At 55.0% G+C, this 27,213-nt stretch overlaps 1 protein-coding gene across 3 annotated transcripts in view; it reads right to left on the bottom strand.

Moving 5' to 3' along the window:
* Positions 1–27,213, bottom strand: part of FYCO1 (FYVE and coiled-coil domain autophagy adaptor 1) — a 63,202-nt gene that overhangs the window by 30,806 nt on the left and 5,183 nt on the right. The window contains exons 1-13 of one of the 3 annotated variants that reach the window (XM_084902028.1): positions 21,636–21,762; positions 20,659–20,794; positions 19,064–19,170; positions 16,970–17,095; positions 12,879–12,985; positions 11,121–11,264; positions 10,086–10,176; positions 6,754–9,126; positions 5,426–5,518; positions 4,610–4,728; positions 2,498–2,665; positions 1,418–1,564; positions 244–449 (exon numbers count right to left, since the gene is read on the bottom strand). In XM_084902028.1, coding sequence (XP_084758154.1) covers positions 244–449; positions 1,418–1,564; positions 2,498–2,665; positions 4,610–4,728; positions 5,426–5,518; positions 6,754–9,126; positions 10,086–10,176; positions 11,121–11,264; positions 12,879–12,985; positions 16,970–17,095; positions 19,064–19,170; positions 20,659–20,713 — 3,736 coding nt within the window. In that variant the 5' untranslated portion in view covers positions 20,714–20,794; positions 21,636–21,762. Of the gene's footprint in view, positions 1–243; positions 450–1,417; positions 1,565–2,497; positions 2,666–4,609; positions 4,729–5,425; positions 5,519–6,753; positions 9,127–10,085; positions 10,177–11,120; positions 11,265–12,878; positions 12,986–16,969; positions 17,096–19,063; positions 19,171–20,658; positions 20,795–21,635; positions 21,763–27,213 lie in introns of those variants that run through there. The other 2 variants (XM_084902029.1, XM_084902027.1) reach the window with 2 other exon arrangements.

Consider the following 27,213-nt stretch of genomic DNA (forward strand, 5'->3'; position numbering starts at 1 on the left):
GAGCTAACGGGGACACGGACCTCGCGCTCACGAAGCTGAGTCATACCGGCAGAAAGTTATTCCCTGTTCAATCCCAAGCACATCATAAAGAAAGTCTCAAACTGGTGGGCTACATTTTTATACCTCTCTAATGCCCAGGTTTGGAAAACACTGAACTGAGCTGCGGCAGCTGACTAGCCAAGATGGGGCGGCGGTGCGGGGGTGGCACCCGGGGAACAAGGAGGGCGGCAGCAGGAGTCTGACCTTGGCCTCTGGCGGCCTGCAGCCCAGCCGGGGCCGGCGACAGAGTGGGACTGGGCTGGTCCTGGCTGGTGCCCGAGCTGGAGCTGTCCGGGGAGCTGGGGCTGAACTTCTGGAAGCAGGCTCGGCAGCAGCGCTCCTTCCGGCCGCCCGGCTTGGTCGCCACGTAGTTGTTGCAGCAGTAGTAACAGAAGATGCGCCCGCATATCCTGGGGACCAAGCAAGCACGGGCTGTGAGGACGGCGCGGGGCCTTGTGCCGCCTGCCCAGCACCAGAAAGGGGCTCCGGGTTGGGGTCTAGAGGCCACGTGGCTCTCGTCACACCTGGCGCTGCCCCCACTTTAGAATGCGGCCGTAAGGCCCCTCGGTAAGATCCCAATAGAGCCACCCTGGTAGGGTTAGTGGGAGAATGTCATTTCCTAAGGCTGTGGGAGGCCGGGGATCAAGTGTGCGGCCAAGACCACCTTCCCTGACACCGGATCCGGGTGTGCCGAGGCCCCGAGTCAGAGAAAGACCCCAGGCCGTGCGAGGCTCCCTCTGCCCCCACTGGAGACCGCTCTGTCTGCGCTTCTTGGGGCCCCAGGGGTTTGCTCTCTGTGCTCCTCCAGGGAAGCTTTAGCCCCACTGGCCTGGGTTCCAGGAACACCCCCACCCTCCACCCCCACCCCCGGTCCCTCAGGCTGAGGGAGGGTCAGGGCTGCCGGTCTGGGTGCTCCAAGTCCCCTCGGGTCCCCTGACTCCACTCACACATCTGTATGAAAGGCTCTTTCCCTTCGGGACCCCTGGGTGTCCTGCTATTCCCCTGCCTATGACACCCCCCTCGCCCAGGTCCCTTTTAACCAAAAACCACTGTGGCCGAAACGGGTTTGGCTCAGTGGATAGAGCGTCGGCCTGCGGACTGGAAGGTCCCGGGTTCGATTCTGGTCAAGGGCATGTACCTTGGTTGCGGGCACATCCCCAGTGAGGGGTGTGCAAGAGGCAGCTGATCGATGATTCTCTCTCATCGATGTTTCTAACTCTCTATCCCTCTCTCTTCCTCTCTGTAAAAAATCAATAAAATATATTTTTTTAAAAAAAGCACTGTGCTCCTGTGGGCACAGCCTCGGGCGGCCGGGTGGCTGGCCGCCCTGTTCCGGGCCCTGCCAGGGGCGGCGCTGACCACTGTGCGGCCCGCTCACCTGCAGCGGTGCCGCCGCACCATCCAGCTGAACTCCCGCTTGCAGTCAAAGCAGAGGTTCACCTCCACGTCCCCGAATCGCTCCTCGGCGCTGAGCTTCTGCTGGAATTCCAGGGCATCGGACTTCTGCCAGAGAGCATCCTTGTCCCTGGGACAAAGCCACGTCAGAAAAAAAGAAGGAATCCATGAAAACAATGGAATTATCCCGGATTCATTTAAAAAAAAACAAACAAAAACAAACTCCAAATTCCCCAAGACACAGAAGGAAACTTCATCTGCACCTGGAAGCGCACCCTCTCTGTCTCCTGTGACCCACAGCGGCCCCTCACTCCGCAGGCCCCTCACTGGCACCGCACACGTGAGGCACAGGTGACGCGGGACGTGCAGAAAAGGCTCTGGCATTGGCAGAGCGGCCGGCACGGACAAGGGTGACACAGCTCAGGCGTGAACCTGAGTCTGAGCCAGCCTCTAGCGGAGCGGAGATCCTGGCTCTGGCTCTGGCTCGCTGACGCCTGGAACCCACTCCCACTGGGTCTGGGTGAGGCCGTACGTAAGTATTATTTTTTTTAATGGCTCTCCAGTGATGCTGATGGGCAGTCAGGGCCGAGAAGCACTGCTCGGACCACCAACTTATAGGAAATACAAAGGCCGGGGGAACACGTTAGATGACCTCATGGGGATGCAATCAGCAGAATCCCGGCTACGGGGAAACGACCAGATAAATGACCTGGCTTTCTCAAAAATAATCGCAAAGGAAAAAAAAAAAAAAGTTAAGAGATGGTGGGGAAACCCACATAGACTAAAGAGATCTAAGAAAAATATTGCCATGCAATGTACGGATCTAATTTAGATCCTGCTTAGCAAAATTATAAGCAATTGAAAAAATTGTGAAACCGAAATCCACTCCCACTAGTTTGCCATGGGCCTGAGCAGAACCTATATGTGAGTGCCTGTGTGTGTGTGTGTGTGTGTGTGTGTGTGTGTGGCAGGGTTGGGGAGGGGACATGACACACGGACTTAACAGAACACGAGCATTCTGTTAAGAGCAGTTGCACGTCTTTAAAGAAACACCAACACTCACCTGAGCAGCTCTATCAGCCGTTCCTCCAGGTTCCTCTTGGTCCTAGTCAGGTCATCCAGGTCCGCCAGCATCTTCTGGTCATTCTTCTCCCGGCTTCTCGCCTCCTGGCAGAGTTTGCTGCAGTACTCCTGCATCTTTGCCGTGGCTTTTTCAAGTTCCTTCTGGGTCCTGGTGGAGGAGTTGTCGTTCCCTGATTCCCCACTCCTTCCCGCTCCCCCTGGGCCTCGAATGGGGCCCCGCGGCCCTCCCGGCCTCCCCCCACAGTGAGGCAGCCCCTCGGCACTGTCTGCTCCCAGGCGGCACACTCCCCTAGCCTCGAGCACTCCCCTCACACACCCAAACTCTTCACCCCAGACACAAGGGGCGTCTGGAAGAGCAGGGAACCTCAGGCCCTCGAGCACCCCAGGATGAGTTGGACTGAGGCTATAAGAGGAGCCGTAGGACAAGGCTCAGGGCTGGTGCTGGGGACGGAAAGTGTTTGCAAGAGCAAACGGAGTCAGGACAGAAAGGACAGGTGACCACCTGGAGGAGGACAGCCTTCCTGTGTCTTTGCGACTGTACACATAGAGCATGGTGCCGGGCACACAGCAGGCGCTCCAGGGGCACGGCCAGATGTGCTACCTGACAGCCCCGCGGAGCGTGCTGGCTGAGCTGCTGTGGCCAGCCCGTGCCCACCCCACGTTCAGCCTGGCTGTCCCCTAAGGCAGTGGTTTTCCACGGATGCTCTCTAAACCCCAAGGCCCACCAGATGTTTGTAAAAGCTCCAGGACAGAGGGCTCTGCAGAGATGAGCTAATTTGCATCTCATCCAGCCTTTTCACCTCCAGCATAATAATGTTATTGGGAGGGTGTGCCCTAGACCCCATCCGCCAAAATGAGTACACGCAGACCACCACGGCCTGCCCACGCGGTGGATAACACCCACCCACTGCTGGGCACATGGAAAATGCAACCTGGAGCAGCGAAAACAACGGCTGTGAGACCTCACAACCAGTTACCGCGTTAAAAACCACCACCCATCACCAATGTGGGCGCTCTGTTTACACTGCCAGGGGAGCGTGACCTGGCTAACGGAGCCAGGGGTCAGACACTGAACACCCAACATGCACTGCGTCTCCCGCTGGTGGGCCCAGCCTCCGAGGAGGGTGGGAGGAGGGGAGGGGAGAAAAGTAAGACCCTCGGCACAGTCGGGTGCCTGGCTTGGGGGTGGAGGGGGCACACGTGCATTTTGGTCCCTGCGCCTCCTCCTGCTACACCTGTTTTCCTCAGCCCCTGGCAGGACGAGCTGGGCCCCCCACCAGGCGGTGGGCTCCTGCTCCAGGTGGTCCCTGGGCCTGAAGACGGGGAGGCGCAGGGGCTGGCCGCACGGAGGCCCCAGCGGTGAGGTTAAAAAGCCACGAGGACAGGGTGAGAGCGTGATGTGCTCCGCACAGACACCGCACCAAAGCGGCTGTGGGAACACCAGTCGGCCAGGGTCCTGGCACACGCGCTCCCGTCAGGATGAGCTTGGGAAACGAGGGAGAGCTCGAGGCGCCTCCACAGTGGGGGAAACACACACACACACACACCCCAGTGCCCCACAGTAAAGCAGAACACACGTCTGTCCGGATATTGTTGAGAAAACAGACTCTGGAGCCCAAAGTGTCTGGGTTCCAGTCCTAGCACCGCTTACCTCCTGTCTGACCTGAGAGGGCAAATGAACTCTTCTGAGCCTCATTTTTCCCATCTATAAAATGGGAATAAACACCACCCTCATCGGGTGATTAAATGGGCAACTAGATGTAAAGTATTTAAGACGGTGCCTGTTCCAGTTCAGGCATTATTTAAGCGTCTGCTGCTTTTATTGGCATTATTATATCCCAACTTTTACTTCCTGTTAGTTTTTCCAAAACACAACCTACAGATTGAAATACGCCTGCCAGGGGTAAGGAAGTGGAACTGGAAGGGCTGTGAGGGGCGAACAGCCAGGCTCTAGGTGGCATGCTTCCGGCACAAGCGCTCTCTGGTCTGTGGCTTTTCTTGAAAAAGAACTTCAACTTCACGAGCGGCTGACTTTCTAAATGACTGCACCCGGCACCCTTCCCTGCAGCCTGAGACTGGCGGCGTAACTAACCTGTCCAAGTTCTGGCGCAGGGCGGCCCCCTCTTTGTCCTTCTTCAGCATGGCGGCCTGGCACTCCGAGAGGCGGCTGCTGGTGCGGCTCAGCTTCTCTCCCATGTCTGCCTGGGCGGCCTGGCACAGGAGGCAGGGAGGACACATCAGGCGCAGGAGCACGTGTCAGCGACCACGCAGCCAAGGCTGTGCTCTGGCCATCTGGCTGGTCCCGTCCAACTGGAGGGACGTTTGTTGGTTTGTTTGCTGGATTTAAAGTGAGGCCAAGAACTTCTGATCGATGTTTGTGGAGTGACACACTCCGGTTTGTAAGGATGTCCCTTAAGCATGCATGGCAGCTGGTTGTGGCGGTTGGAGGGGAGGCAGGTGCCGGGCTCTCCAGGGTGGGGCTGGGGTGGGCGGCAGGGAGCAGGATTCAGTGAAAAGGTCACTGCCCTGAAGACTGCGGTTCCAGCGCCACCAGTCCCTGCTCAGGTCAGACTGACTGACTCAGAGCACATCTGCAGGGAACTGGAGGACAATGTTTTCCTTGCCACCAGCTGCGTGAAAAACACATCTGGCAGCTCCAGCCAGGTGTCCGGGGAGCGAAAGGCACCGTGATACAAACTCAGGGTGTCTGCAAAAGTGGACTGATGACCCCTTCAGCTTGGGAATGGGAAGTCCTATGGGGAGCCCCTCAAACCAGATCCCGTCGCCCCTAAAGGATCCACAGACTGAGAGAGGAAACGACCAAGTGGAGGCCACCACATCGGCCTCCCCTTCCCAGGTGCCAGCCTCTGACCGGGGCTCCCCGAGGGGCCCTCCCCGCCAGGCCTACCTCCAGCTTGCCCACAGTCTCTTTGGCGGCCCGCAGCTGCTGGCCTCGTACCTCAAGCTGGCCCCGGAGGCTCCTGCACTCTTCGCTGGCAGTCTGGAGAGGACGAGAAAGGGGTCGCAGAAGTGGGGTCCTTGCTCTGAGAGACTCCGCAGCCACATTCCCCAAATGGGTAAAAAACAAGCTACCTCTCTCTCTCTCCCCCCAAGCTCAGTAAGCGTCAGGCTTCATTGGTAATAAAACTCTTCCAAGTTTACTGAGAGACTTAGCTTGGTCCCCAAACCTAGAATTTCATTTCTGCAGGGGAAAAGTGACCTCTGAGCCCCACGGAGCTTCATGGGATGGGGCGACAGGGTGGGAGGCACATCTGGGGAAACAAATGCGATTTATCGCGAGACCCTTGGAATAGATGAGAACAGTCCCCCTGTCCTCACTTTTAACTCCCTTTCTTTGTGCAGCATCAAAGGCACGTGGTAACCGCTATGCTCATCTATTCCAGGGCCCTGTGATAACTGACTGGGTTCCCCCCCACCGCACCTGCTGTCAGAATGGCACCTGAAGGGACAGACACAGGCCTCCAGGCAGCCAGGACTGCTGGCATTCTGCAGTAGGTCACAGGGGCTAGAGCAGGGGTCTCAAACTCACATGCCCAAAAGGGCTGGGTAACTGCACAGAGGATTGCCAGGAAAATACCAGAGGATGCAAGCCGGCCCCCTTTAATGTGGGCAGTGCCCCCCCAGCTCCTGCTGCCAGCTGCCGCACCCAGGAGGAGGGCTAGGCTTCAAGATCTCTCAAGATTTCAGCCCAGCCGGTGTGGCTGGGTGGTTAAGCATCGACTTATGAGTCAGGAGGTCACATGCCTGGGTTGCAGGCTCGATCCCCAGTAGGGGGCGTGCAGAAGGCCGCGGATCAATGATTCTCTCATCACTGATGTTCCTATCTCTCTCTCCTCTCCCTTTCTCTCTAAAATCAGTAAAAATATATTTTAAAAATAAAAAAAATAATCTCTCCAGATTTTGAAAGAAGTGCTCCCAAAGTGAATGTGTAAACATCCTGCTCTTTGAATGTTGACTATTAATTAAAAATAAACTCTGTGGGCCAAACCTGTGTGGCGTGGCCTTGAGTTTAGATTTCTGGGCTAAGGCATCGTTCTCCAATGTTGGGCCCCTGGCATGGTCCTGCAGAGGATGCTGGGAGCTGTGATGGCGGGACGGGACAACGAACACCTGGGCCCTCAGGTGCCCGGGGCTGAAGGTGCGCCTATCCCCTCATGAACCCACCGGGTCCCGCCGCAGGAGGCAGGTGCAGCCCATGGCCAAGGCCAGGATTACCTTAAGTTTACTCTGGTAGTCCATGATCTCGGTGCTCAGCTGGAACTTGAGGGTGTCGAGCTCCTGGTGCGCGGTCTCCTGAAGGCCCTGGGCCCGCTGCTCGGCCTGGGTCAGCTGGACCTGCAGGCCAGGCAGTGAGGTAGCTGCCTCCTCGGCCGCCTTCAGCTTCTCCTGCAAGCTCTCCTTCTCTCGCTGCAGCTCCGCCACCTGGTGTTTCAAGACCTCGAGCTCCTTGGCGGCTGCCTCTTTGGCGTCCCGGAGCTCCTGGACGGTGCAGGCCAACACGCCCTCCATCCGCTCCCTCTCGGCGGTCAGTGCGCAGACCTGGATGCCGAGCTCGGCGGTGTCGGTGTTGGCCCGGTGCAGCTGCTCCTGCAGCTCGGCATGCTCCAGCTGCGCTTCCTGGGAGCTGCTTTTGGCCTGGGACAGCTCCTCCCGCAGCGCCTGCAGTTCCTCCATCCTCAGATGGGCCTCCTGGGCCCGCGCCTCCTGCAGGGCCCCTTCCTGCTCCGAGCACTGCAGCAGCTCCTGGACGTGGGCCCTGTTGAGGGCCTCGTTCTGCTCCTTCAGCTGCTGCACAAGGGCCTTGTGCTCCTGCAGAGCCGCCTCAGTCACGCTCAGCTGGCTCTGCACCTTCTCTCCATCACTCAGGGCTGCCTGGAGCTTGGCCTTGAGGTCCACCACCTCAGCCTGCACGCGCTGAGCCTCCCCCTGATGGACCTCCAGCTGCGCCTGAGCTAGGGCCAGCTGGGCCGCGAGCTCCTGGGATGCATTTTCTTGAGGTGGGCTGAGCCCCTGTTGGACTATTTCTGCTCTGAGGGTCTCGATCAGCTGGGTCTGCTGCTGGCACTGGCTCTCCAAGGCCCTGAGCTCCCCTTCCCGGGTCTCGGCCAGCTGCCGGCACTGCTCCATCTGCTCCCGCAGCTGCTGGCACTTGGCCTCCTTGCTCTGCAGGGCAGCCTCCTTCTCGGCCATGTGGGCCCTCATGTTCTCCTTGGCCTTCACCACAGCCAGGAGGCTGGCCTCCATCTGGTCACCCATATGCCGGATGCTGGCTTGCTTGGACTCCAGGGAGGCCAGGGAGCCCTGAATGGCTGCCTCCCGCTGCTGCAGGGCCTGGTAATCGGCCTGCAGGGTCCGCAGCTTGTCCTCCAGGCGCTGGTTACGGGCCATCATGCTCTGCAGCTCCTTCTCCAGCTCCACGTTGGCCTGCCGCAGCTCCTCTTCCCGGCCGCTCCCCTGCACCGCAGTACCATCCATTGGCCCCTCCTGCAGGGCAGAATCTTGGGGGGCCAGCACCTCACTGCTCTCCGCAGCCACGGGCGGGCCTGGCTGCGCAGCCAGCCGCTCCAGCGTCCCCACCTTCTCGCTGAGGCGGTCTCTGTCCTGGACGAGCTGCTTCCTCTGCTCCTCCAGGTCGCTCACGCGCTGGCTCACCTGGGCCAGCTGGGTCTCCAGGAGCCGCAGCTGCCGTGTCAGGGCCCTGGCCTCGCGCTGCAGCAGGTCCTTCTCCTCGCGCTGCTGCCGCTCCACCTGCCTCGCCTCTGCCAGCTCTTCCTCCATGGTGCTCATGTGGGCCAGCGACTCCTGCAGCCGGCGCCGGAGCTGGGTGGCCTCCTTCCTCTTCGCGGACAGCTCCTCCTGCTGCGAGGCCATCTCCCTGACGACGCGCTCCAGGCCGGCCCGGGACTCCTCCTTCAGCTGCAGCTCCCGGGCCAGCTGCTCCAGCTGCGTGCTCTGCTGCCTGTTGAGCTCCTGGACCTTGGTGCTCTCCTGCTCCAGGGCGTGAAGCTTCTCCCCCAGCTGCTGGATGGCCAGGGCCGAGGCACTGGGGTCGAGCTCTGGCCGCCCCTTTGTGTCCGGTGCCACGTCTGCCTTCTGCTCAGCCATGCCCGGACCTAGGGCGTCAGCTGAAAGCTGGTCCTTCCTGCCCAGCGCGTCCCGCGTGGCCTCGAGCTCCTGCGCCAGGCGCTGCAGCATGGGCTCCAGGCGCCGCAGGGTCAAGGGGGCATCCCCCTCCGCCGCGGGGCCTGGCTCCAGGGCCTGCAGGCACTTCTGCAGCTCCTGCACGGTGCTCTGTGTGGCCTGCGTGACCTCCCACTGCTTCTGCAGCTCAGCCGTCATGCGCGTTAGGCGGGCGTTGTCCTCGGCTGCGGAGCGGGCCCTCTCCCTCTCCACCTGCAGCTGCTCCCCCTGTGAGGTGACGGCTGCCCGCAGCTCCTGGTTCTCTCGGTCCAGCTGCTGAATGCGCTCCTGCAGCTGCTTCTCCCGCACCTCCAGCTGGTCCAGCTCCACCCGCATCTCATCGAAGCCCTCCAGGGCCTCGTTGTTCAAGGAGCTGTTCAGGTCAAGGCTGGTGGACATTTCCTGAGTCTGGGGCCGGGGGAAAGAGGGGAGAAAACAAAAACAAACATGGCTTTGGGATGAAGCTACGTGGCTATTTGGAAAAGCTTTAGAGTTTAATGAGAACAGAAGTAAAAAGATAGCAATTACATGACCTAAGGCTAGTCCATCGAGCTATTCAAAGGACGAGGACCCTTTTGCTCACAGCGGCTGCCAGCAGCACACCCTGAAGACCCAGGGCCACACATGTGAGCGCCCCGAGACTCACAACTTGCTTCCCATTCAGCCTCCTGTGCATTAGTAACATGAAAGTGTTACTAACTTAAACTACTGTCCACCATTGCACCATGCCCACAACTCCTGTGGTGATTAGACCCAAAACAGGGTAAAGAATTAGGCGATTTTCTACTCTTAATGCTGCTTAGTAAATTCCCTTTGTTTCGTTTTGTGGGAAAATTCCAGCAGCCTTTCCAACAAACTATATACAACTCTGACACATTCACATTTCTATCAAAACTACCAAAACTGACCTACCCACTAGTGTTTATTGAGCACTTGCTGTGTGAAGCCCTTACGCACAGGACACGTGCTCCCGCACCCACCCGCACAACCACCACCCGCACAGCCACCACCCGCTCAGCCACGGCGGTTTTCGATCCCCTTCGGATGGTGAGAGCTGACGCTTCCAGGGTCCGGGCATCTCCTGGGGCAGCTGGTAGGTGACAGTCGGGATTTGACTCAGAGGCTTTTAACCAGAATATTAACCTGTTTTTTTTTCAAATACCTTAAAGCTTTTAAAAGAATTTGCTTTTTAAGAGGCCTAAGCTCTATTTGGTCATAAAAACCTGGACTCTAGAAAACATTGGGTGTGACTGAGGGTTGTTGCTCTGGCCGGAACAAAGGTGTCGAGAACACCGCCCTGAGCTGCGAGGGGCAAGGACACCCCTGGCTGACGCTGCGGCGGGGAAACCCCAGCCTCTCCGGCTTACCTGCAGGTAGCTGCTCACCAGGCTGCTCATGCTGGAGCTCCGGCTGGGGGCTTTCCACAGGTAGGCAGAGGAGCCGGGGGCCAGGGTCCTCCTGCGGGGCATAGGACACACACACCTGAATCACAGAGGAAGCTCACACACGTGCCCGGAAACCAGGTGGGGGCGGGGGGATGGGGAGGACAATGCCCTCCCAGATAGAGTGTAAGAATGATCCACCAAAGGGCACATTCACATCGGTCTGCTGCTAAAGTTTACACACGATGGCTTTCCCCCAGTGCCAAACAACAACTAAGTGAGCACGGTATTTCCCAATTTTTGGTTTAAATTTTCCTTAACTCTCGGTGCCTGCCTCAGTCTGTCTGCTAGCGAGGAACAGGAGCAGTCAACGTGCTACATAAAGGCCGCCCTGTGCTTAGGGCTCATGGCCACTGCTTCACAGACCTGCTTCGGGTCAGGTGGCTGTCCTGGGGAGCTGGGTGCAGGCCCTGCCTCTGCAGCCCACCAGCTGTGTGACTTTGGGCAAGTCCCCCCTCTTTAAGCCCGTGTCCTCAGCCCCTCCCTCCTGGTGTGGTGGTCAGGATCAGCGGGGTGACGTGTTGAGCGCCATCTTGGTGTAAAAAGTGAAAACGTGGCAAACTTCCCAGGAACCCTTCCGTGGCTGGGCTGTAGCTTCCACTTCCACTTCCTGCCTGGAGCTTCCACAACCCCCAGAACACGAACGGGAAAAGGCCCACCCGCTCCTCCCCAGACTGGCACACAGTCCCTTAACACTGAAAAACCTTGGCCTCTGCCTATGCATTTCCCCTCATGCCACCTGGCCAATGAGGCCAGCTTACTGTTGGAGCCTTCAGATGTTTAGTGAGTCACAGCTCAACAAAGTCTGTACAATTAACAGGCGAAAGAGTGGCGAAGCTTTACGTACTTACTGAGCATACAAAGCTGCTTTGAGTACAAAGGTGTAGACCGGTGGCCATTTCTAAAACTTCAAACACCCTCGCCCCACAATCTTTTAAACCAAGCAATTCTTTACAGTACCTGGCAAACGTCGGCCAGGCCGCGTCCAAGTCGTAGCCCCTGGACACCAGGTCAAACTGGACGTCGGTGAGCTCGTAGAGATGGCCCACAATGTCAGAGCTCAGCCTCGGCGTCAGAAAGGGGCTCCGGGCATAGTACCAGTCACTGCAGGGGAACGTACAGGGTGAGGTTACAAGAGATGCAGGAAAGGAAAGAGCGAATTCGGTCCTCTCAGCATGGCGCTGCCCATCCAATTCTAACACGGGCCACTAAGGTCAACAGACAGACAGTCAGACACATGCCCCCCTCAGCCCGTGTGATTTTCACCGCAGCTCCTAACTCCCCTATAAGCCTGCTCTTCACCGAAATGTCCGAGATGAACTAGATACTTATACAGCTATTATTTCTGTTAGATCTCTTTCCCAAAAAAGGATATGAGAAACCTTAAATCTCAATTACTTAGTTGTAGGGGACAGAACACTTCCTTTTTGTCTCGTCTGCGATTCCTCCTGGGGAATTCATTACAGGACCTCGACCTCACTGCTAATTTCTGTCCTGACACCAATTTAAAAGACAAAGAACAAAAGATCTGCCCTGTGTGGTGCCCGCTGTTCACTTCCTGGAGCAGGAAGAATTTAGAAGGACACGCTGCTGAGTTTAAAGAGCTACTTGGCTGATGCCCGTGAACTTGGCTTCCTAAACACTGGAAGCCAAGCTGTTCTCACCAAAAGACTACAACGAAACAGCCTGCAAATCAAATGTATGAAGAAGATTCTCTCACCTCACATGAATTCACAAAGCCCCTCACGTGTCACATGTGTGAGAAATACACCTTTAGGCAAATCCACCTCAAAGGTGACAAAATGAAACAAAGTATGTTCCCCCAACAGTTCTTTTTCTTAAATTCATCAGTGATTTCTTTGATTACCTGGAGTAGGGGTGTCGAACTCAATCAGAGAAGGGGCCAAAATCTAAAATCCAGCCTAAATCGCGGGCCGAATGGTTTACTGAACAGTCATAAACTGACAATGTCATAAACTGACAGCGAGTGCAGTGATGACAGCACGGTGCAGGCCATATTGCAAGGCCTGGCGGGCTGGATTTGGCCCGCGGGCCTTGTGTTTGACACATGTGACCTGGAGGCACATTCCCCAGGGAGAGGGAGGCAGAGCTGGTAGAGGGGTCCTGGTCTGACACACTCACTCCACTTGCTTTGCACACTCAACCCCTCCCCGACCCCAGGCGTCATCACTAGTGGCACAAAGGTCCCCACGCTGGTGCCCATCAGGACCTCCAGGGAGCCCGGATGTGCCTGGCAGGTGCAGTGACCTCAGTGAGGCCCAGGCTCAGTGGGGCTCAAAACCCCACAGGTGATTCTGCAGACAGGCCAGGATGACAGGTGGGGCGTGTGCACTCATTAGTGCCTGCACCAAGGCCATGCCACCCCCAGGGAAAACTGCTGGCCAACCTGGACCCATGCTCCTGCTCCAGGACTCAGACTCAGCACTGGGAGCCTGAGGGGTGTGAATTTAGCATCTCCCTGCACCCCTGAGGGGTGTGAATTTAGCATCTTCCTCACCTGTCACTCAGTGCTCCTTGCCCTCCTCCCCACCCCCGTGTCAAGGACTGAGGGGGGGGCGGGGGTGAAGAGGATGACAGATGTGGGAGGACTCGGCTTGTGCCAAAGGACAGACACTGCAGCGCAGGTGTCATTACGTTCACCAGGGACTCTGGTTCGCCTGTGAACGGCCAGGGTCAACCAGAGCTGTCGGCACGGACCTGGTCACTTTGGTGTTCATGAAGCACTGCTGCAGGGTGTCTGCCAGCCTCTGGTGCACCAGCGAGTAGCGGATAAAGGCTCTTCCTTTCCCCAGGGATGTTCGGAGCTGGAAAAGATGGCACGGGGAGGCAGAACTTTAGCCTAAGTCATAATGGCGCATGTCTGAGAGCACCCGTAAGTGGCCTAATTAAACAGTAACAGCGCAGACAATGTCACCCAGTTCTACCCTATACACTGGCTTCCCTCACGTCCCTCCAAAGACACAAACATCTGATAACATCACCCCCCAGAGCGAGGCCTGAAGTGAGCCGCCTTCTTCCAGGCCTCCATCCGAGAGTAGCCTATAGAATAACCTATAGAATAACCTATAGGCAGGTTCAGAAAGATGTGTTTGCAAGGCTCCGAACACCCCTGGGTTCCACTCGGGTGCCACTGTCCCTCCTCTTCTCCATCAGTCTCTGGGTTTGGAGTCAGAGAAGAACTGTATGATTTAATTAGGAATATTCCGAATGAAACTTGGAGGCCGATTAAGGACTTCTCACGGCAGAAGTGAGCCTGAGGAGAGCTGGCCAGTGTGGCTAATGTCTGCTGCTTGGCGAAGAGGCCAGCAGGGCTTGGCTGGAGCCCTTGTGGAGGGGAAAAGAGGGCAGGGGCAGGGGTGTGTAAGGGGACTTTTAAGAAGTTCTAGTGACTGTGTAACTGCCTCCTCTGCACCCTCATGCATCTATCGTAGACACTTTCCCGGTGGGTTTCTCATTTAGTCAGCAGTGTCCGGGGTGGGGAAAAAGGGGTGCGTCTATGTGGCCCAGCTACGCGGGGGTCATGGAAAAGGTGTGCGGTTCTATTTCAGGGGGTAGGAGCTGGCTGGAGGGCCTGGGTATGGGCCTGTCTTCGAAACCTCTCCCCACCGTAACAAAACATGGTTTCTAAAGGTTTCTGGAAGCTTGCTGTGGAGAGAGAGTGTGCTGCTCAGACTCGGCCAGCTGGGGACACACAGCAGCCAAGATGGACGAGACCTAGGGGACAGCCACAGAAGGCATGTGAGACCAGTTGCAAATCAGGATTCATGCCAATGGTTGGGCCCAGAAGGCCAGGCACCGTTTAGCTCAGAGCTATCCGACTTCTCAGGGTTGCCCTAAGGAGATGATACCACCCCATGAAGTTGTTTTTAAAAAATAAAAAGGTGCGAAACCTCAAGAATCACGAAGGCTGCAATTTTTCCATGCCAGCTCTGTGGGTGTGGGGTGAAGTCAGGATGCCTGGGGGAGGCGGTGGCAGCCGGGCCCCTGGCTTTATAACACCGCCGTGGCCTGTGTACACTCACTTGGCCGTGACAGATGCCTGGGGGGGAAGGGAGGTCTTGATGACATAACTATGCCCAAACACTTCTGCCACTGAGGAGCGAAGTCAGAACAAAGTGTCCAGTGGTGAGGCAGGGAACTCGGCAGCTGAGCGGGTGTGGTGAGGAGAAGAGAGCCGGCCACATGAACACCCACCCCCACCGGCCCCACGGAACCGCGTCAGCCGCACAGGACAGCCGAGCCCGTGAGCTCCCAGCGAGCGGCTTGTCTTTATGAGCGAAACAGCCACTGTCACGGCACTGGGGACCCTTATTTTTTTTAATGGAAAACACGCGAGTCTTGTTTTTAACCAGGCCTACCAACAGAGTGTATTTTATGACAGAAAAGGAGCTATTTATTTTAAGGTCTTTTGAAACACCCCTTAGGGAAGAGAACAGTAGTTCCTTTGTATCACAAAGGAAAGCACTGCCTAGCTTTTATTTTCTCCTTTTTTAGATCCTGGGTCCGCTTTTATGGCCTAATTCCTGAAATTTGTTAGCAGTTAATCAGAACTCATACCCTGCAGTCTACTAGGAAGCCATACAGCAGCAGCGAAGGGCAGGAAGTCTGCTAGGCACCCGAGAGCTGACTCCACTTTACGGCGGGCATGCGCCAGGCGCCCGACAAGTGAACGCAGGCTCTGCTCCTGCCCATGGTGGGTGACGCGGAGCCCAGCGCGAGCCCACCCGGACCCTCTGGAAGCGGTGGGCCAGGGCCCGCGACTGCTTTCGTCCCAAGGGCTGCCTCCGACCGAAGGGGCCAGAGTGCCCGGCGATGGCCTTGCCCATGAACTTTTACCTTCTGGCTTACTGGCCGGGGTGGCACTTGATTGTTGATTAAATTAACCCAAGTTCCAGCAGCCCATCCTGCCCAGTGACCCCCCAAGCTCAGCGGTGCCCAGAGAGCAGAGTCCTCAGCAGGCGGGAGGACTGCACCCTCTGGAAGGGGGCGGCCTACGTCAGCCACCAGAAACCCCACAACGTGTGTGCAAGCAGGGAACGCTTTTGCTTCTAGAAGACAGTTTCCTGGCCTTGAAAGGTTTGACTGCATTGTGAGTGAAGAATAAGAACAGCATAAACCGACGAACAAAAGCAGACCCAGAGAAAGAGAAGCAGCGGTCAGACTTTCAAACCTTAGAAGGAAAGCAGGGGAGGGTGGGGGTAAGGAGGAGAGATCAACCAAAGGACTTGTGTGCATGCCTATGGGCCTAGCCAGTGGCCATGGACAACAGGGGGGTGGGGGCTTATGTGGGGATGGGTTCGGGATGGGAATGGGAGGATGAGGACAATTATGTGATATAATCAATGAAAAAAAAATTTTTTTTTAAAAGAAGAAAAAAAAAAGAATAAGAGCCAGCTAAAGAGTGGATGTAAGCGTTTCATAACCCTGGGCAATGAGGATTAAACTAAATATACTTCCAGACTTGAGCTGTGGGCGGCTGGCAGTCGCAGGCTGCAGTTGCTGTGAAGAGTGGGAGATGTGGTGCAAGGGAACTCCTAGGCGTATGGAGAGGAGGGCAACACTGAGCACCCCCTCCGGATTTGGGGTGCAGCGAGCACTGCTCTACATCACAGACCCAAGTGGCCCACCAGGCAAGCCCTCACAAGACCCTGCGCTACGCGGACATTAAAGACACTGGCAGGACACACTCCTCACGTCGGGATCTTTCATGAGCTCAGATGTCAGAGGCGCAGCTGGTGGAAAATGCCCAGCACTCAGGCCAGGCTATCTGTCATTCTCTATAAGAAGAAACCATCTGGCTCCGGGGCTGGAAAGGAATTCTCCCGGGAGCACCTGACTCTGTGGTCACCCGACGCTGCGGTCTCCGCAGGAGGCCAGCCAAGGAGCACGGTGCTGCCTTTAAAATATCTTTAAATTTACAGACAAGACGCTGAAAAGGTGAAATGTTCAAACCCTCTAGGCCTCCTGCTCTAAATCCAGGGGGTCACTTGCCCTAATAGGTAAAGTTCTTACTCTCAGATGGACTAGGACAGTGGTCGGCAAACTCATTAGTCCACAGAGCCAAATATCAACAGGACAACGATGGAAATTTCTTTTGAGAACCACATTTTTTCAACTTAAACTTCTTCTAACGCCACTTCTTCAACATAGACTCGCCCAGGCCGTGGTATTTTGTGAAAGAGCCACACTCAAGGGGCCAAAGAGCCGCATGTGGCTCGCGAGCTGCAGTTTGCCGACCACGGGACTAGGCTTATGAGAGAAAAAGAGATTCCTCAGGAGTGGGAGGTGGGGGAGAGACAGAAGAGAGAGAGAGACACAGAGATAGAAACAGAGCGATGGTTCTGGAGTTTTGCAAAACAAGAGGAGCCACGGCATTCTGCTCTAGGGGCTCGAACTTAACGTGGAGAGCTGCTTAGTACACCGGCGTGTAATGTCTCTTAGGACCCCACATCGTTCTCTTCATTTAAAATCTAAGGTTTCTGGAAAACCTGCAGACAAACAGCCCAGCAAACGTGAAGAATTTGTCTAAGAAACCGATAGTTTCAGAAGGTGCTGCACCCCCCGGGGGCCCACGGTGCGAACAGCCCGCTGTGAAGTGTGGGCTGCGGTCTGCAGGGCCGGCTGGTCGAAGGCTCGTGTGGGCGGCTTCCCTGTGCTGACAATGGGCACTGCATGTACCTGGGCTGATGTTTTCACTTCACCACCCGTAACCCCACTTCCTCACTTGACTGTCTGCAGCGAAGGTCTCGGAGACAGGAAGACGTGGGGTCCCTGGCTGCTCCGCTTACCTCGGAAATAGACTTGACGAATCGGATCCCATCGTTGGCGCCCTTCACCTTGGCCAGGCAGGCACAGAAGTAATCCCAGTAGTCCTTCTTGTTGCCCAGGAGGGTGGCCTTCTCCTTCTGGTCGAACTGGGCAGGAAAAGGGCCAGAGAGAGGCTGTCCAAACCCACTCTGCTCCTCTCATTAAATGAGAAATAACCACAGCTTCTTGGTTGCCTGGCACTGGGCAGGGCCCTCTACAGGCATTATTTCTATTTATTGTCAAATGAAGGTGCTGTAATCCCCAACTTACAGATAGGGGATCTGAGGCTGGGAGAGGTTAAGCAACTAGTTCAAGGTCATACAGCTATTAAGATTCCGGAATAGAAGCCCGCCCACCCCTCACCCCCCAAAAAGATTTATCTCTTGAAGAGATCTCTATGCATAGCATTGGGTGGAAGACCACCAAAGTTTGCTAGGAACAGCCTTGATAGAGGTATGTAACAACTTATGACAAAGAAATACCAGTGAAAAGTCTTAAGGGCAACATGAAGTGTGTTAACTAGGTCTCAACTTAAGGAAATGAGTTAGTGGATTTTATCTTGTTACCCAAGAGTCAGGGTTTTATTTATTTTTTTACAATATATTTTATAGATTTTTTACATAGAGGAAGGGAGAGAGATAGAGAGCCAGAAACGTTGATGAAAGAGAAACATCGACCAGCTGCCTCCTGCACACCCCCCACCAGGGATGTGCCCGTAACCAATGTAAATGCCCTTGACCGGAACTGAACCTGGGACCTTTCAGTCCGAGGACCGACTTTCTACCACTGAGCCAAACCAGTTTCAGCAAGAGTCAGTGTTTTAATACAATAAATTCAAGTAAGTGTCAGCTATGAGTCATTTCAAATCCAAAACCTAAACATGAGAAAGAAAAAAAAAAAGCCCATAAATATCTTCACAATGTAAAACAGAGAACGGGCTGAAGGGGCACGGGCAGGAGTCCTTCACAGGCTGGGCACCCCCAGCGGGCTCTCCTCCTGTATACCTTGGTGGGATGTGACGCTGGGAACTAATGGTGCTCAAAATGTTTGGCACATCTTTCTATAACGCAACATCTTATAGCATGTATTTCTCTGACTATAGAAGACATGCAGATATGTTAGGAAATCTGGGTTTTAAAAAATAGAAAAGATGCCCTAGCTGGTTTGGCTCAGTGGATAGAGCGTCGGCCTGCGGACTGAAGGGTCTCAGGTTCGATTCTGGTCAAGGGCACATGCCTGGGTTGTGGGTTCGAATCCCAGTAAGGGGGTGTGCAGGTGGCAGCCAATCAATAATTCTCTCTCATCATTGATACTTCTATCTCTCCCCCTATCCCTTCCTCTCTGAAATCAATAAAAATAAAAAAATATTTTTTAAAAATAGAAAAGATTATAATGCCCAAGATTAACTTCTGTTAACATATCGGTCCGTTTCCTTCCTGTTATAGTTGATGGACTTTTCTGCATCTGCAGAGTGCTTTGGTCTGTGCACTTGAACCAGCGGACACAAGCATTAGGCTGCGAGTGTGTGAAAAAACAAAACAAAACTCCCTGGCTGACCAAAGAGGGGGGACCAGGCATCCATTTCCAGCCTGCTCTTGGGTGAGCTGGCGCTGCAGCCTACGGACCACACCACTTTGGGCAGGAAGGCTCTAGCACAGGCCGCTGGATAACCTTCAGAGGCCCACATGCTCCTGCAACATGTGATTGGTGTGTTCACATATGCATGTCTGTTTGGGAAGAGACTCCATAGCTTTCACCTGATTTTCAAAAGGGGACGCGACTGCCCCAAATTAAGATCCCTGCTAGACAGGAACCTTGCTACCGGCCTTAAGTTGACCTAAGTCTCTAAAGAATGTTCTGGATTCCCAAATCATCCCAAGGGGCAACTTGCCAGATCCCCAGAGGATGGCACTTGGAGGCCCAAGCTCGAGACGGAGACTGCTCTGACCTTCGGTCTAAGCAGGATGGCCTAATGGCTCCACTGAGCTTTCTGGACCACATCCTCGAAGCTGATGAGTCTCCCATCAGGGAAACAAGAAACAGAGCAGAAATCAACACGTTTCAGGGTCACTTACTTGAAGGAGGTACTCAAGTTTGTAAGAAAACTTATGCAAGCTGGTGCTGTCATCTGTGATGGGTTCCCCGCCTTCCTTAAATTCTCTGCTTAGTTCTGTCACAGCATCTTTAAGACAACAAACAGGAACACATCACCAGGTGGAGGCCAACTTCCCGGAGATGAGCAGGATAACCGGGCAGTGGTCGGTGATGGCAAAGCACCTCACAAAAGTGAAGGGCTGTACACAGATCCAGGGACATAAGACCAAGCCAGAAGGCGCTAAGGCAGTGGTCGGCAAACTCATTAGTCAGCAGAGCCAAATATCAACAGGACAATGATTGATATTTCTTTTGAGAGCCAAATTTTTTAAACTTAAACTTCTTCTAACACCACTTCTTCAAAATAGACTCGCCCAGGCCATGGTATTTTGGAAGAGCCACACTCAAGGGGCCAAAGAGCCACATGTGGCACGCAAGCCGCGGTTTGCCAACCACTGCGCTAAGGTGTCAGAGCCCACAGGCACCTTGCAACAGCTCCCTGAGTGGGCGTTTTCCCGGGCCATCCCTGCAGGCCCACCATGCGGGCCTCGCACTGCTGGGTCAACAGATGTTTGCTGTGAGGATGCATCATGGAGCAGTCCCCTGGCACTGGCTGCCCAAAGCTGCACTGGGCAGAAAGCCTTCCCCTTCGTTCTGGCCATGTTTCTGTGCTTCTTCTCTATCACCTCACCGCTCAGTACAGGGAAGTGCGGGCTTCAAGACGACCCAGAGTGTGCAAAAAGTGATGTGACAATCGCAAGAATGACAACAGTCCCTGCTTCTGTTAGCGGGGCCCAGCTAGCGGCCAGGCCTTTGCAAGTCCTTCCCCTTTAAAGTAGCCACGTGAGGCAGGAAGTGCCTTATTTCGACAAATCTAAGATGCATTTGATTTTAAGATGATCCCAATGTGAGAGCTGTGAACACGTGAAAAAGAGTAAGGACAACACAGGATTGTACAGACGAGGAGCTGGCAGAGAGGTCAGGTCACTGCCGTGCACTGAGCGCCTGGGGCGGGGGAGGGGTGACAAGGGCCTCCCTTCTGCACCCTCAGGCTCAGCTGCTGCTCCCGACGCGATGCCTGGGAGCAGCAGGCCCACAGCTGGAGTTCCGGGAGTTCGTCCAGGATAGGCTACCTGCCCATCGCCAGCAGGAGAGACAGCAAAACAAGGAAGACCGGTGCCTGGTCTTCCTGCTCTGAGGGAAGGAGAATATTCTTCCCCCGCTCCATCAGAGAGCCCAGAGACGCGTGCTTCAGCCAAGAACACACACACACACACACACACACACACACACACACACCCCAGACCCGGATCTGGAAGGAGTATCTGATTTTGTTTGCAGAGTGCCCTTACAGTCCCAGAGAGGAGGGCCCGTGGGCTCCCCCAGCCCTACAGGATGGACAGCTGAGCCCCGAATATTTATTTCAATATGTTGTGTCCTGAGCACTCCAATCAATGTCCGCCCCAGTCCTCCCTGTGTGAACCCAGATGAAAGGGCTGAACTTCAACTGCAAAAGTAAAAGCACAGTCACTGCTCCCTCCACACCAAACCCGTATGCCCGGCGGCCTGACCGTACCTTGCAAATCACGGATGATCCTCAGGAGCTGGCTCTCCGCGCTGGGGGAAGCCATGGCGACTGGCTACAGGCCGCGGTCTCGGCTGTGCCCTCCTGCCCGGGTCCGGTCAGCAGAAGTCAGACTCCATGGTGCCACCTGCACGGGAGGAAGCAGCAGTCAGACACGATGTACAGTCACAGAGGGAGGCTGCTCTGAGCACAGAGCTGCCCCGTCTGGGCACCTTCCTGCAACGGGGAGGCTGGACCCTTTTGTGTGGGCCTTGCTCTGTGGGCATCCCCTCTTTGGCTTCTGACAAACTTTTATATTCAGACACAATGACCTGTTTGGGGCCTTAAAAAAACACAAAAAACAAAACAAAAAAACACAACAAGGCCTCGACAGTTTGGCTCAGTGGATAGAGCATCAGCCTGCGGACCGAAGGGTCCTGGGTTCAGTTCCAGCCAAGGGCATGTGCCTTGGTTGCTGGCTCCTCCCCGGCCGAACCTAGTCAGTGCCCCTGTGGGAGTCAACCGTCGATGTAGTTCCCTCACAGTGATGTTTCTCTGTCTTTCCCTCTGTCTGCCACTCTCCCTAAAAAAAGAAAAATCAATGGGAAAAATATCCTCGATTGAGGATTAACCAAAAAGAAAACAACCAGAAAACAAACAAAAAACATCAGCCAAATAGCCTGGCCTAGCTTCTCCTAATCTGCCCTCTTAGATAGCCCGGCTGCACTTTCCACCTTTAAAAATGCTCCCAGTGGCTCCCTCACACCCCGAAACCAAGGCCAGAACCAGTCCAGCCCACCCCGCTCATTGGCCTGCCAGGCCTCTGCTGCCGGCTGCCACCAGTCCAGCCCACCCCGCTCACTGGCCTGCCAGGCCTCTGCTGCCGGCTGCCACCAGCCCCCTAGCTCCAACATCCTCTCCCGCTTGCTTTCTCGGAGGGCGGCTCTGTGACCTCTGGCCAGGAGCGGTGGGCGAGACAGGACACGTACCCTCAGGACCTCTGGGCCAAGGAAGCCTGGCTTGCCTCTCGGGGGGGAAGGTCTGCAGCCCGAAGCCCGGAGTCCGGCTCTGCCTGGATGGGCAGACGCTGCTGGGCCCTTCCCCAGGGGCCTGCGCAGTCCTCATGGGACACTTCTATTTTAAGCTCGGTTACTGTCCTCTCGCGGCTGGTGAGTCCTGAGTTACCAGCCCTACTGGGCAGCTGCTGAAGTGATTTAAGGACACTGTAGAGGCTGAACTCAGCAATGATGAGATCTGAGCAGCCTGGACATGCATGTGGACACTCCGCTGTCCTTCTTTCAGAACCTCTAGCTCAGTTGTCAGCAAACCGCGGTTCACGAGCCACATCCGGCTCTTTGGCCCCTTGAGTATGGCTCTTCCACAAAATGCCACGTGCGGCGTGCACGTACAGTGAGATTGAAACTTCGTGGTCCATGTGCAGAAGTCGGTTTTCGGCTCTCATGAGAAATTTCAATCGTTGTCCTGTTGATATTTGGCTCTGTTGACTAACGAGTTTGCCGACCACTGTTCTAGCTCTTCCCTTAGATGTCCCATGCAAAGGCGGAATGGTTGCTGGCACAGCAGCTGGCAAGACTAGAGGTGCCTGAAGGAGCAGCCACACTAAACAATGCTGGGTCCTGCCAGGCACTTCACACATGTGATCATTTAATTCCCACAACCGCAGGAGCGGGGTGGATAACACACAACGGAGAAACTGGCATTCAGGAGTCAGTCATGTAACTTGTCTAAGACCACAGGCCAGCAAGGAGCAGAAATGGGGTTTGAACAATGCCCGTCAGTATGATTTCAAACTGGATTTTCAGCTGAGCCACTGTCACTACAGCGAGAGACCAACCAGTTCCATTGGCTTCTAGGAACCACCCTGAACGCCAGCCCCTTCCCAAATACTGTGCCGCTACCCCGAGTGTTTCTAACGCGTGCTGGCCCTCACTCTCCGCCACACCATCCCCTCACCGCTCCAGGAGTCAGGGCAAGAAGATCCTGGAATAGAAATGATCCCAGCCTGAGCTCCTACAAATATTTACAGAAGCGTTTCAACGTCAGCCTGAGCTGGGAGGGCCTGTCCCAGGCGGGAATGCCAGGCCTATTTTTAACTAACAGGCTAGGGCAGCTGTGACTCAGGGAAAACCAGGCCCAGAGAGGGCTTCTCTGGCCTGGGAGGAACTGGACAGGCGCATACTCACACACGCCCAGGAACTCATGACACGGAGCCCAGAGTCAGGGGATCCAGAGAGAACCCGTCTGTGATGGCACCCTGCCCATCACAGACTCCAAACTGAGGGTGGGAGCGGCTTACAAAAGGCCAGACCACCCAGGCCCCCCGTAAAGGTCGCCTGCTGAACAGACACTGAGCAGGGAGCAGGCCGGGCCAGACCTCTGCAGGGGCCCTGCTGCCCAGGCAGACACTTCCAACCCCATGGCAAGGCAGTGCCCAACTGTCCTGGCCCAGCCCCTGTCACGGGCCTATGTGTGGGCCAGGGACACAGAGGCAGGCAAGGCACAAGCCAGCCCTGGACGGGCTTGGCTGTGCACCAAGGAGGCAGACAGAAAAACATCCAGGAGAGGACAGAGGAGGTCCATGCAGACACCTGGGGAACATGCTATGGGTACCCCGTAGTGCAAAGGCATGAGCCACAGATACACATAGCAAGTGCTTTACGCTGAGTGAACGAAGCCGGACTGAAAAGGCTACACGCTTTCTGATCCACGTGCCTGTTCTTGCAAAGGTCATGCAGAAATTTGAGGGACAATTCTCTTCTATCCTGACCGTAAGTATCTGACAAGCAGGAGCTGCGGTGGGACTGGGGAGGGAAAGTGCATTCTGCTGGGGGGAGGGGGAGGGTGGTGGACACTGCGATGGCAGCCGTGTTGGGCCGGGCCTGAAAATGAACCGCCTTCCAAGAGACACAAGGTGGAAAGGGCGCCAGGGAGGAGGGCCCGTGGAGCCTGTTTCTCTACCGACGTCCCTCTTCTTTGCATGCTGTCAACACGAGAGAGCCTCGCAGCTTCTGGGAGGGCTGATCTCGGAGGAAGATGACTAACGCCCCAGGAGTCCTCAAAGGAGGCCTACAGGGCCTGGGTGTTTATTCAAAGCAGAGCAAGGCTGGCACACCTGGGAGAGGGCGGGCTCGGAAGGGCGTGGAGTAAACAGCTGGTGGAGGAAAGCTGGCAGGCTCAGGCCAGGACACTGCGGGAGCTGGTGGGAGCTGTACCACCAGCGGCGCATCCCAGAGCCCAGCCCTCTCTGGAGTCTGGCCTGAGGGAAACGAGGTCTGCAAACCAACCGGCACCTTGGCGTGACGAGCCTGAACGCAGACAGAGAGAGAGACACGCTCCTTCCAGCCTTCTTGGCGCTCTGGGGAAGCTGCCCCTGGCGGGCCCGAGCCCAGGCCTTCTCTGCCTGGCCCGGCAGTGTGCTCAGCGGAAGCCAAGTGCCCGGGTCACGGGGTGAGCTGTGCCAGCTGCCAACTACCCGAGCTGCTTTTCCAAACAGCCTGCGTCACCGTCACCGTCACCACCAAGCTCGTGAGCCCCGAGAACCGGCTGCCGGGCCTCGCAGTGGCTGCCCACCAAGGCTGCGTGCGGGCCACCACCTCACCCGGTTTCGGGAAGTCAGAGCTTCCTTGGAGACACGACACGGTCACCACAGGGACGCTGGCTCCATGGACTCTGCATTTTGCCATCCCTCAAAGGGGCAGGGGCACTGTCTCTCCAAACCACGTCAACTTCCTGTGTCTCTAGATAACTTTGCCCTTTGGTTGAGGGATGAAGCTTTCTCTCTCTCTCTCTCTCTCTCTCTCTCTCTCTCTCTCTCTCTCTCTCTCTCTTAAACTCACACCATTTCTGGCTTTTCCCCACACCAGGAACCAGTTCTGTCAGCAACTGTGTGTCCCACAATTCAATTCACTTCTGACACTTGGGGATACACTGGATTCTCTTGCCAACAACTGAAAATTATGTTTAAGCTGAGCCAGAAGGCCAATCTTCTGAAAGAGGAAAAGGGACTACATCCACGTCTAAAAACTATTTTAGAGGTAAATGATCTTCCACCACCTCGAAAATTCCTCCTATTCCTGCCCAGAAGCCCTAAATGCTTCAACAATAGACACAGCAGGTTAGTCCCAAATCAAGATACAAAGACAGACTCACATAAGCTTATTTATACTATGGTGCAAATGACTAATACTTATATTGCCCAGAAATGGGCTCTGGCAGGGGCAATATAGTGTTTGAAGAGCTACACCAGGAAAGAAGAAATAGAAGGGTCCAAGGAGGAAAAAGGGGGGCGGGGGGGGAGGAGGAGAGGAGGTTTGGGGCATGAAAGACAACCATGTCCTGCTCTCAAAATCTGTCCTACTTGTTCAGTAACAAGTACTGATAACAACAACACAATAACTAAGATGTGACCCTGAGAGGACACTGTCCAGTGGGACTCCACTCACTCTCTACACCAGTGGTAAATTCCACCCACACCAAGAAAGGATGTGACCACGTTCAGACCAGTCAAAGCAGAGCCTTTGTGGAGGAGCCCACCGCCTCGGCCTGGGTCACCACCTATGGAAAGGGGGGCACTGGGCAGGTACCTGCGGCTCTGAAGGCACATGGTTCTGTTGGATCGGTGCTGAATTGGTTGTCCTGAATGGGTAGTTGGCAGGCAGGCTGCCCTCGCCAGCTGCAAGAAGGTGCCCAGACGAGTGCTCAGCGGCGTCAGAGGCCAGCTCAGAGCAGACATTTGGGCACACGTGAGCAAAGGCTCCTCAGGCAACCCCGCCCCTGAGGCCTATCATTAAAATGCTGACCCACTGCATGCCTGGCTCACCTTTCCAAGCACGCCTTCTTGCTTGCAACCTTCTCCTTTTCCCAAAGGCAATGAAGACTTAAGATTTTTGTCATCGCTTCTTGAGCCTTCTCTTGCCCGCCCCCCACCAACAAGTTCAGGTTTCTTGGTCCCTTGTCCTGGAAGACACACAGATCTGGCCCCAATTCCTGCCCCCTGGCCCAGGAGAGAGGGAGAAGAGAAACCTGTGGGTGGAGGTAGGTGCTGCTTCTGGGCCTGGGGGAAGCTGTTTTTTTGTTTGTTTGTTTGTCTTTGTTGTTTTTTTCCAGGAAGGTGGGCAGCTGCTCCCAGGAAGTGCTACCCATCGGTACTGGGGCTGCAGTGCCATCGAAGGCCAGTGTAAGCACCCGGGAGGCCACAATGGCATGTGCGTCTGAAAATCTGGGCAGTTTCTGGGACAGCTGCACAAACAAGGGAGCACAAGCTGGCGCACCTACCCCTACCAGCACCTGCCCCTACCAGCACCTGCCCCTACCAGCACCTACCCCTACCAGCACCTACCTTTACCAGCACCTGCCACTACCAGCACCTACCCCTACCAGCACCTACCCCATGAGGTGGGAGAACAGCATGCTCCCAGGTTGTAACTCTGGGAGTCCAGCCGGCCGGTGTTGAATTACGGACCAAATCTCTGGCAGAATATGCTGTCCCACCAAACATGGCCTTGTAACCCATATGTGCTAACAAACCTCCTGCCAGTCAACTGGGTTTGCTGGGCACCACTTTTCAGAGGCAGGCCTGATCCAGGGGGGGGGGGGGGGGGGGGGGAGAGAGAGAGGCTACAGCTGTGAACAGGCTGGTGGAGTCCCAGACCTTCAAGGAACTCATGTTCCAAGAGGGAGAAGCAGAGAGCATGATGGATCACACCTCCTGCATAAGCCTATAGACCAGTGTTTCCCAACCTTCTCTCATGATGAGAATCACCTGGTGGAGTTGTTAAAATACAGATTCTTGAATCCCAACTAAGAAGTGCTAAACTAGAATTTTTGGGAACTTAACTAAGTATACAATTTTACCTATATGTTCCCAAAAATTCTAGTTTAGCACTTCTTAGTTGGGATTCAGGAATCTGTATTTTAACAACTCCACCAGGTGATTCTCATCATGAGAGAAGTTTGGGAATCACTGCCGAATAGACAAATAAGAGGTCACCTGAGGCCTCAGAAGCACTGTGATGAAAACAGGTGAACCTTGTAGCAAACTCTACTTTGCTTGCATTCTAAGCGCCTACTGCAGGGGGACTCGCCTCTGTTTCCACTCTGGTGGCCACCTACCGGCCCAGTAATTTTTTGTTTAATCTGTCTTTCCCACCTGTCTGTAAGCTCCACCGCTATTCATTATTTATTCATCATTTCCCAGGCACATGGCACAGTTCTGACACATGAAGAGCCCTCAATAAATTACATGTTGAATGAATGAATGAATGAATAAAAACAAAACAAACCACTGACTCTTGCTCCACAAACCAAATTAAGCTTTAGGCATAGAAATGTACTCGAAATGTAGCAACATGTAAATAATGATGAATATCCTTCAATGGTGGGAAACAGGCAAATCTGCCTCAAAAAATCTATTTCTCTGATTTTTCAATTTGTCATTATTGAGCATAAAATACTTTTATGTTGACTAAAATAATGCATTTAAAAAGTCAAGTTGTAAATGCAGACATTATATCATCATTATTGTGGCAATACTACAGTTATTACTCT

The sequence above is a fragment of the Pipistrellus hanaki genome, assembly GCF_964339955.1.
Source record: "Pipistrellus hanaki genome assembly, chromosome: 13".
Lineage (NCBI taxonomy): Eukaryota > Metazoa > Chordata > Mammalia > Chiroptera > Vespertilionidae > Pipistrellus > Pipistrellus hanaki.